An 11,751-nucleotide genomic window follows, 5' to 3' on the forward strand; every position below is an offset into this window, starting at 1 on the left:
GCTACTTTCCAGAGTGATTTCTAGACCTGAAGTCATATTTAAATTTTTTGTTTGTGAAACCTATTCATTCATTCTGTTATCTAGTTAGCTTACTAGACATACAGCTTATACAGTATTTGTAGTTATATTTTGTTTTCTGATTTGTTTTAATAAGAGTACATTTTATATGTAAGCCTATAGTTTTTGATATGTAATGACACCTGGGTCAACACTTTCTGATTCTTGAGGCTCAATCTGCTTGTCACTTGCCAGCCATAACGTGGCTATAGCTATGATTTTTACAAGTTATTTTTAGTTTCCATTTCTTCGTAAATACGTGTGAAGAATATGTAATAAATAACGACAACAATTATATTTTGACATAACTTTCACTAGCCTACTGATTTGGTGCTCAAGCGGCCGTTGCTGTGGTTACCTCAGGCGAACGCACGCGATTGTTTCTGCAAACGTCTGACTGGAAGCAATGCTTATTAGTTTACTGAAAAGTCGTTTAAAGCGCTACAGAAATGTTCCTTTTGTAATATTTATAATTAAATGTAGTTTATAGTCTACTCGTAACGACCCCCACTCACAACAATTTGTTTAATATCCTCTAAGGCATTTATTCCGATACGACCTCCGTATAATTCTGACCCGTAATATATAAACAAACACACAGCTCTGCTGCAATACTTGAATCTCTCTGAAGGACTGTATAAAGTATTGCCTCCAGCAGCGGCAGCCAATGAGTCTTTAGCGGGGCGGAGGTGAGTGAGAGAGAGACTGCAGCTCTCAATGGAAGTTGCTGTAAGTGCGCTGGACCTGTACCACACTACATTATTTCACTCGCTTCAGTTTGCTGTGAGCCGGAGCAACGAACAGCCGCTTGTTGCGTTAGCTGCTCAAAAGTACGCTGGGATACCTTGCGATATCTATTTACCGATTCGCTTTTATAATCATATTCGCTGCGACGTTTCATCAGGCACTGCCGGTGAATTTAAGAGAGGTCTTATTAGTACGCATACAGTTTGTAGGTTGGTTTAGGTGGCTTCATGCATGCAACCGTCTGGATGGATCCTTAGCGCTAGTTTTTGCACATCAGTCGATTGACAGTTCGGTTGGTTATGGTTTGGAGCATGTTGAAATAACAGCAGGAGCAGCTCTGCATCTGCAAAGTAAGAGCGGATCTTGCGACTTTTTGGGGATATATATCAGGCTAAGTGAGTGTGCTTTTAAAGTGGGCTAAATACTATTTACGAGAGGAAATAAAAAACCTGACTGGATCCTGTAAAGTGAATCAGTGTGGTGTCATCAGTGTAATGCATAAATGTGATTACCGGCAGACTCAGATTATTCATAAACCCATAATGACGCGTGTGCAGTGATCGCGCGCAGTAGCTGCATTTAACTGTTAATGAAAAGCACATTATTTGCCGACATCACCGGGAACTTTCGACTGGACGCAATGCACGCGTTGTAACTGTCAGTTCTCGTTCATAAGAGTTAAACTTGCGGAACGGAGCGCACGCGTTACCGGAATGGACACCGGTGGATCTGATCCCACAGAGAGACAATTCACAGGTCTGCCTAAAGCACACAGAGCTGGCAGACACAACACGGCAGCGGAGGAGGACAGTGTTTACTCAGGAGGGGACGCTTCCCGTACTTGCTCAACAGCACTTCTCGCACGTGTGGACGAGAATGCCATCATGTGTGATCCTAAGAGCGCTTCCTCCAAGATTTTTACACGTTTCTCAGGGAGGAATGTCGGCGGCAATGGAAAGAGAAAGTTTGCGTTGTGCACTTGGAGTTGGTGGGCGTTTTTCTGCATGCACGTCCACATGTTGAGAGCGGTCACACAAGGTAAGAAAAACGTATTACCACCTGTTTTTATACAGTCTATGATTACCACCTGATGCAGGGCTTTGAATATGACACCGCAGCTTCATATAAAACACTTCAGTGTTCTGATATATGGGTGATTCTTCTGTTAGAGGCACTTTTCACTACTTGAAATGAAACTGTCTAAACGTTGTAGGCTGCTTCCCTCGAATAAATATCTGATCATGGCCTTGATCAGATTTCAAGTGAATTTTGGTGTAAGGTATTGTATGGGGTGGAGTTTTGATGTTATGTGTGATTGTAATTTTTTGGACTCGTTTTTAGAGAGAAAGTTGAATAAGCCTTGAACATGCTAATGCAAGTTATCTAGCTAGCTTTGAATGTATACTGTTAAAAAGAAAGTAATTGTTTCAGAAATTAAAAATTAACCAGGTTGGTAGGACCATTCATTCATTCATTCATTCATTCATTCATTTCTTGCTGACTGGACTGGCAGAAACACCTGTCAATTTGCATTAACACCACCATAACCAAATATAAATCTTTATGGAAAAAAATTGTTGTTCTTCAAAACGTTTTGCTTAATAGCAGCAGCAGGTTTGAAACTACTAATCGTATACATCAATATCAAAATGTTATATGTATTTAAAAAGTTTATTTGCATGGTAGAATGTCTTTAAAATTTTACACCTATTAAGGGAGGGAAGTTAAAAAAGTGGAGAAGATTTTTGCTTATCTAACTCAGAAATTAGTACTGGCACAGTACAAAGGTTTAAATCTCTTTTAATGTGTGTTTTTTTTTTAAATGAGAAAAGAAAAGAAAAATTGTGGGAAAAAACAAAAACCTTTCAAATCAACCAAGTTGACAAAAAAGTTCCCCTACTTGAAGTATCACTAAATTCTATAGCTCAACCTAATGGTTTCATATTGGAGATTATGAATAGTGCATGATCAATGTGTTTGACACTGATGTCATAAGACTGCCAAGCTTGATTTCAATGATAATGGAATGTCAAATATCTGTCTGCCTGTGCAACAGACAGTTGAGCTGAGATCGCTGGACCTGAACAATAGAGGAGTCATTAGGTCAGACTGCATGCATGGTCACAGATGGCATATGCATCCTTTGGCTGTGATTCCCTCTGTAATGTTTCTCATACAGGGAAAATATGATGCCTGCATATGCATAGTGGGCCACTTGAGGATGAGAGTAACAGTTGGCATGCTGAGAAAAAAAGTGACTGGTTATTGCTGTTAGAAGAACTCTTGATGTATGTTTGCTTTATGTATTGTGTTGTTATGAACGTGATGATGCAGCTGGTTTTGACAGAACTGGTGCAGTTTATTTTTATGAAATTAGTTATTTTAGACATTGGGGGGTATAATAGAAATGATCAGCCATGTGTGACTATTAATGACAGGCTCCTTTATTCATTTGTCAAATTAAAACAGCATGCCTCATTAAAAAGAACATTTTTAATTCCTTAATATGCCACAGATTAGAGTCATTTTCTCTCCGTAATCAAAAGGATAAATGATCTAAAAAAAGACACTAAAATTCTTTTGAATTAAAACCTCATCCTGCTTTAAGCTCTTTCCACCCACAATACATGTATTTTTGTCACTTGTGCAATTTGCATTCCTGAAGGCACCATAAAATTAGTGGCAGAAATTTTCTTTGTGGGGAAAACAACAACAACTGATGTTCAGTAAGGGATTTAAAGGTGTTTTAACCAGCTGACTAGACTGAGCTATAAATATAAAAATTAATGACAGAAATATGTGAAGCCTAAAACCTGCTTTTAGGTACAAACAGTGTTTTGTTTTTTATAAAAAAGAAAAACTGTGACTTCTCTCTACAAGAAGAAGCAGAATTAGCTACTATCCATAACACATTTACTTTGCCAATCTGAAATATTCAAGTGTGAGGTCCTGATTTGTGTGTGAGTTTTTTTTGCCTTTCATGATACACACTCACTAAAGATAAAGCCCTATCACTATAGCAAGAGAAAAAGTGTCCACTTAAAGCTGGCCATTCATTAAAGGCATAATTCACACAAAAATGAAAATATGCTGAAAATGTACTCCCCCCCTCAGGCAGTCCAATATGTAGATGAGTTTGTTTGCTCATTTGAACAGATTTGGAGAAATTTAGCATTACATCACTTGCTCATCAATGGATCCTTTGCAGTGAATGGGTGCTGTCAGAATGAGAGTCCAAACAGCTGATAAAAAGGAAAGGACGTGAGGCCAAGTATGGTGTCCCATACTTGGAATTTGTGCTCTGCATTTAACCCATCCAGGTGCACACACACAGCAGTGAACACACCATGAACACACACCCGGAGCAGTGGGCAGCCAATGCTGCAGCGCCCAGGAAGCAGTTGGGGGTTCAGTGCCTTACTCAAGGGTCTCACCTCAGTCATGGTATTGAGGGTGGGAGAGAGCACTGGACATTCATTCCCCCCACCTACAATCCCTGCCAGACCTGAGACTCGAACCCACAACCTTTGGGTTACAAGTCCGACTCTCTATCCATTAGGCCCCGACTGCCACACAAATCATTATGGCAGTTTACCTTTCAGACAAGACAACGTTTACCTTTCAGTCATACAATTTTTCACTGGAGAATGAATAAAAGGTTTTAGCTGGAAGCAACAGTTTGATGTTAAAAACATCTTAATGATGGATTTCTTTATTACAAACACACAGCTTGTTGTTTCACAAGACATTAATTGATGGACTGGAGTCATGTGAATTATTGTGGTGTTTTTATCAACTGTTTGGACTGTCATTCTGACGGCACCCATTCACTGCAAAGGATCCATTGGTGAGCAAGTCATGAAATGCTAAATTTCTCCAAATCTGTTCAGGTGTACAAACAAACTCATCTACATGGATGGCCTGAGGGTGGGTTAACTATTCCTTTAAGGTATATTCTTTTCATATTGAGTGAGTGTGACGAGTGGGGCGGGGCCGAGAGCCGTGGGAACGGAGCGAGGCCGGTGGAGTAAATGCTAATGCACAACATCTGCGCCACTCACCGGTCTCGAGTCCCACGGAGGAGCTCCGGAAGGATAAAAAGGAGGAGTGACGACAGTGTTGGACGAGAGAGGACCAGGCCTGGACTTTATTTTGTGTTTTGTGTGCGGCAGTCGTCCGCGAGGGGCTGCCGCTTTACTTTCATTTTGGGTTTGTTTATTTGATTAAAGTTTTGTCTAAATGTTCGCCGGTTCCCGCCTCCTTCTTCCCGAACTACGAACTGTGTTACAGTGAGCTTTAGAGTAAATATCTCATATCTTAATGCACCATTGGAAAAATAAATGAAATGACCAATCTGTTATTTGTATGTAAAATGAATACTGTCTGTGCTATGCTCCAAAGTCTACTTTATATACGCCGCTGGGGTTACTAATTAACTTTAAACATACGGAAACAGTCCTTGAATGTGCTCTTAAGAGGATGCATTGACCTCATATCAGCCGAGAAATACTGTGTGTATGGAGGCGTGCAGTTACCGTAACTCACAGTTGCAGTATTTTATTGTATGCTTCCAACTGTATTTAATTTCTAAAGGTTCAGCGAAGTTGTTGCGGTGCATGCAGTGTCAGCCAGTTCCCAAGTCCTGTGTCAAGGTCTTTTGATGTTTGGAGAGCTCCCAGCACTGTTCTGGGAATGGGCTAGATATTATTGATCTGCATTGAGGAGCCAACAGCATTATCGGAGCTAGCATATTGGAATGAGGTTGACATGTTAACCTTTTTGCTTTATTCAACGTGGCAATATAAATCTGAGTGTTAAGATTAGGTTATAAGCTCTCAAAGCCGCTGTTATTTTTATTTTTAGATAAGCCAAAAGTGGGAACATTAAGAAAATGGTCACAGTTTGTGTGCAAAAGACAAAGTTGCCATTTATACTCTAAAAATGCTCTTGGCTCTCATATTGATGCGGAAAAACCTGGGCAAATCTGGCTTTTTGCAGGTGTTTATATTTGTCTCAAATCATAAACTTCTGCTGGCAGTCAAATTTTCTGGCTGCTTGGGTCTGGCAGAGGACCACAGTGCCCTTAAAACCAAACACCCGGGCAGAGAGGGAGTTTGTCAAGCAGTAGCAGGTGCACAATCCCCTGCCGTGCTTCTAGAAAGGTCTCTGGGCTAATGATGTTTGTGCCAGAGCATTGTGCAGGTAAATGTAGATTCATCCACAAGAAAGTGCTGGTGCCCCTGTATATCATCTGCTAGATGTGCCAGCAGACACATCCACCTGACTCATTTATGGCTGTAAACTTTTAAATTTCATTGCCTCGCCATCTGTGCAATCGGCTCCTGCTAAATTTTTCATTTTCTGCAGTGTCCTTCTGCATCTGAAGAATATGCTTCACTTGAGATAAAAAACGTCAAGTTTCATATACTGTACATGTGTTTTAATGACGTGCAAACTTAAACATTTGGTTTACAACGTTGAACATTGTTGTAAATATTTCAAAATTACGTGATAGTGTCAGAGTGATACAAATCAGTAATGCTTTGCACCATATGGCAACAAAATGATTAATTCAGAATCGTCACTGTCATGGCATTACATTAAGGTACTTGTATTAAATTATAAAAGATTTGTAATATATGTATTATGTATATACACACAACACACACACACACACACACACACACACACATATATATATATATAGTGCAGAAAAACAAATGTGTATTGTAAAGACAAATGAAAAAAGAAAAAATGTTTTTGTGGAGGGGCAAGTGAAAAATATTGGTAGGACAAATAGAAATATGAGCTACTGGGGGGCAACTGGGGGTTGAGCCCTGCTGCCATCATTTTGATTATTGATTTGTACACAAATCATTGTGAATGCATGTAATGCAAGAGCGGACATTCATTTCACAGCTGTGCAGCGCTGCCAGCTCGTCCAGGTGAAGGATACCGCATAGTATTTCATGTCAAAGATGAGGAATTGCCTCCTATCTTCTAAATTAAAATGATGAGTACAACTCCTGGCATGACAAATTGTGTCAGTTCTGCTTAACATAATAAATTCCATTTTTTTTTAGTTCCCTTTCATGTGCTGCTTTAAAGAAAGGTTAATCATCAAGTCTATTGTTTTCATAAAGGTTAATGAAATTAACAGTTGTTTTTCTACGAGCAACATTGGGTAAATTAGACGTTATTTTATTTCCTTGATTGTATTGCTCAAACTTTGATTGCGTTTCCAGCTAATTGCAAAGTAAATACATTTTTATGACCAGATTTAACACTTCAAACCATATCTCAAAAAAGATTTACTTCAAACTCTTCACGAAAAAAAGATTCAGCAAACAATGAATAAATGCATTTAATTAATGTAATATCACAATACGATACAGACTAAATATCTATGGATTTAGTAGTTAAATGTGAACTTCTATTGAAAGAAAAGCTCGTTTTATTATAAACACAAAGTCATACTGTAAAAGCCTTCACTGAACATCTACTGGTACTTGACAAGAACACATCTCATCACAATGTGTGAGTCATTATGTTATCAGAACAGGCTGTCAGTGTATGTCAAAGCAATCATGAGCTATCTGTAATCAGCAGGGTTTTAAATATACAAAATGCATCAATACCTTGTTTAATTTCCATTGTTTATTAAGTGTTCTGTCATAACAATCGTTAAGGATTGGTCACAATGGCCAACTACAATCTAGTCAATTTGACAACCAAGGCTCATTGGAAATATTGCACCTGACCGTACCTATACATATATTTCACTGCAGTTTCCAGGAGAAATGAACATGTGACAATAAAACACCTATAAAATGGCAAATACATTTGGTTTTGTTAACATTATACGTTAGGTTTAGGGTAGAGTGTAGTGTATGTGATAGGTTAATTTCAACTTTAATAGAGCATTAACCTTTTAGCGCCATTTTGTATCCACAGGTTTGTATCCACCAGAGAAAAAAGATGGAGAAAAAATGATAGCGCCTTTTGTGGATGTGTCATCCAAAAGTGCTGAGAAATGTATCCTGAGCAACGTATTTTAGGATTTAGTCAGAGTCACATATTTCCAATGAGCCTTTTGTTTGTTTGTTCCTTTTTTATTTTTGCGGTACTTGGCCAATATATAATACATTTTGCTGTGTTGTGTTTTTAAAAATGCATCTCCAGACCTCTTACATTCTGTTCCTTTGCGCTGCACTCTGTCTAGCTCTGTCTCAAGCCCAAAACCAGCTTATTTATATAGAGTTTTCCTTAAGACTAATTAGCTAACTAGTTCTTCAGGCAACCCCCTGACTAGTCTAGGAAATTTGTCATTTCGTACATCTCTATAATTCACAAAGCCTTTTTACATAGAATCATAGTTTAAGCAGAAAGGTAAGGCTTAGTTGGACAGAACTACAAAATGTTCATTCTTCATGTTCTTAATTTTAAATATGAGCTTATTTGGGATCTGCCCAAGATTGAGATGCATTTCAGATCTCCTCAAGAGTAAAATGGATTGCTTCTTATTATTGCCAGGGTTCAGATGTAATGGAATAGAAAATGAATTGGAATTTATACATTTGAAGAATGAATAAAATTGAAGAAATATATTCCTGATGAAGTCAGCAAGAATGTAAAGCTGCTGACCTAAAGCTAAGACACTGGGACAACACTGGGAATTAAAACAGATGACAGACTGCCACAACGTAAGCTTAAAAGTATTTAATGATCCTGGAAATGTTAAAAAAAATAATTTTTACTTCTTTAATTAAAAAGTTAATGAAATCAAAAGCACAGATTGTTTACAGGTCTTTGAGACATACATATTTGTTGTAGACTTGTTGTGCAGATATACGACCATAACACATTCTTGCTTGAGTGATATTGATTTATTATACTAAACGTTACTAAGATTCATGGCTCAAAATTGTAAAATTCATTCCCTGAGGATACATGCTACAAAAAAAGTTAATTTTCTGGAATCAATACATGATACCAGTTTTATTTGAAATCTCTTTGTGTAACTTCATGAAGTTCTTTGGTGCTATTGATTACATGACAGTTACTGCTTGAATACTTTGGATAATATTATTCCCAATTAAACTTATTGAGAGCATTCAACTCCTAACTCCTAACTCCCGACTCCTAACACTCAAAGAGCTCTGGAAAGCAATCTGTTTTTTGCATGTCATTAACGTTATAATAGGTCTAATTAGTTTATATGATGTTAATATTTTTGAAACGGCATATTCGTTCCAAACGATTCTGTGTTTTTGAGGAAATTATTCAATCACTCATTGATAAAGAAAGTGAGATTTTGTTCCTGAATGAATCTGTCTTTTTGAACTAATTGATTGAATGAATGATTTAAATGACTCACTCATGATAATTAACTCATAAAGTCACTTGTCGCCATCTATTAGCATAACAATGTAACAATGTAAAAATCCCACAACTAATATACAGACTTAAGGCCCGTTAAGGACGATAACTATAAAGATAAAGATATAGTTCTAAAAATCGTTCTCAATATTAAAGAATAGCAGAGTCCACACCACAACTATTGCGATAAAGGCACAGAGAAACAATATTGTTGGAATCACTTTCAGAACGTTTTTTTCCAGCTGATGAATGATACAGACATCAACACCCAATCAGAATCCATCCTGCTATAAGGAGCTCGAGAATTTAAAGCGGCAGACACGCTTGCGGCCGTGCGCTTAGAATACACAGATGATATCGTTCGCTGGTGTGGACGCTAATATTGTTATCTTTATAGTTATCGTCCTTGGTGTGAACGGGCCTTTACGGTCTATCTAGAAACTAGCAAGCATGGAACTATTTAATAAAAAATATTAATAAATAGACGATATTGCGAAGCAAAATAGACACCACATAACAAAATGTGTTTAAAATTGTAACACTAGGTTGCATTTAAGAGGTTGCTCTTTGATGAATGAGTTGAAAATGAATTCTAGCAAATTTTTGTCACAAAAAACAGTGATGAATTGCTGCTACATCGATAAGCTAAGCAGATCGCTCTAACTGACAAAACATATCTGAGAGAAAAGCATGTATTTCAGAGATTCATATATTTTTTAAAGAATACCTGAAAGAGCCCACTGAGTAAAACTGCTCTGTTGATAAGACTGGGTGATTTACACCTATAAAATGTGTCAGTTGTGTCATGTCTTTAACATTCAAAGGGATCCAGGCTGTCGAGCAACTCATGTTCATCAGGTACAACTGACATGTTTGTGGTGAATAATTTATCAGATGATAACAGTTGCTCAGCCTGTCTGACTGTCGATCCCTAACAGGTTTAGGCGGCACTTTTTTGATTTCCAGTTATTTTAGCTGACATTAGAGCCCATTTTAAAGAGTGCAGTCACCTGTTGCGATACTTGGCAGGCTTGCAATCTACCGCAACAATAAAAGTCTTTGAACAATAACAATACTCCTGTTTATAATGACTCCCATATGTAAGCTAATAAGATAATTCCCGAGGTTCAGCTGGCACGCTTTCAGCTATTGTGTATTATAGACACAAGATGGACTTGACTCGTGCTAGATAATGGGCTTTGCTAACTCAGTAGTCTAAAACATGGCCAGCGGTGACCTTTCAACAGCCCTAGACATTTTTGTGTGGGAACCAAAATTCAATTTCATTTTTGCTTTGAAAGTCAAATCACACCGACACTTCTAGCATTTCAGAATAGCAGTGTTTAAAATAAATTTAGATTTGACCTGTTGCCTCAAACTTAATGTTATATACTTGTAGGCTATATTTTTTTAAATTATATTTTACCCCTTGTGAAAAAGAAGTGAACTTTAGCATAATTTTAAACAGTGTACTTATTGTGGAATAATATACTTTAAAAGAATATACAGTGTGAACTGATTTTTTTCTGACACTTAATTGCATGTTGATTGCAGTTTAATTAAAATAGTTTCAATTTATATTAAATGCAATTAGGTGAACTTTAGAGTGCTTTTTGACCTCTTACATCGTTATATATGTGATTTTAAGATTTATTTTGGTCACACTTTATCTTAAGGTCCAGTTCTCACTATTAACTAACAATTAACTATGACTTTTGCCTCAACAAACTCCTAATTACTGCTTAATTGTTAAGTTTAGGTATTGGGTAGGATTAAAAATGTAGAATATGGTCATGCAGAATATGTGCTAATAAACAGCTAATATGCTAGTAATATGCATGCTAATAAGCAATTAGTTAATAGTGAGAATTGGTCTCTAAACTAAAGTGTTACTTTTCTTTTATACTGTATTCTTTTATTGAAATTTGTTAAACTAATATACTAAAATAAATCATTTCTGTTTAAATTTGTATGTCATGTACACTGAAAGTGTAGAATTTACTTTAAAATAATTTCAGCTCAGAAATTGCTAGTAAATTTCACAAATAATTACAAAGGAACGGCAAGTAACGCATTCAATTAAATGTGAATTTTGAAGTAGAAAGACTGAAATAGTGTTTTCCAGTAAAACATACTCATAATCTTTGTTTTATTGACAACTTCGAAGAATCTATTTTAGATATTTAAATATATTTTTAATTACAGATTTGTAATGATTAGGGTTAGGAATCAAAAATCGATTCCGATTCCAGAATCGGATACTTAAGGTCAGGAATCGGATACTTGTTGTCAAATTAAAATTTCGATTACGCCTATCGATTCCTTGCTGCCATTGACCTAAAGAGAGCAGCTGTCATCTGTGTCATCGTTTTCATGAATGAAACAGCTTCACAGTCTTTTCAGCCACACAGTATCATTATTTCTGTTACAAACATTCAAATCACAGAAGTACTAGGATAAAAAATGTATAGTTCAGATATAAACTGTATGATGGTAGCGATTAAAATAGAGTAAATCACCTTTTAAAAGTAATTTGACACTTCAAATGAAAATTTATCGATTACATTG

At 36.9% G+C, this 11,751-nt stretch overlaps 1 protein-coding gene across 1 annotated transcript in view; it reads left to right on the forward strand.

Annotated features, from left to right (window-relative positions):
- Positions 1 to 782: 782 nt before the first annotated feature.
- LOC107753537 (protein sidekick-1-like) overlaps positions 783 to 11,751 on the forward strand; it is a 141,298-nt gene continuing 130,329 nt past the window's right edge. Inside the window, exon 1 of the mRNA XM_016569702.1 lies at positions 783 to 1,842. Coding sequence (XP_016425188.1) covers positions 1,518 to 1,842 — 325 coding nt within the window. The 5' untranslated portion in view covers positions 783 to 1,517. The remainder of the gene's footprint in view (positions 1,843 to 11,751) is intronic.

Source organism: Sinocyclocheilus rhinocerous, unplaced genomic scaffold, assembly GCF_001515625.1.
Source record: "Sinocyclocheilus rhinocerous isolate Xijiao unplaced genomic scaffold, SAMN03320098_v1.1 scaffold1303, whole genome shotgun sequence".
In the NCBI taxonomy this organism is placed as follows: Eukaryota; Metazoa; Chordata; class Actinopteri; order Cypriniformes; family Cyprinidae; genus Sinocyclocheilus; species Sinocyclocheilus rhinocerous.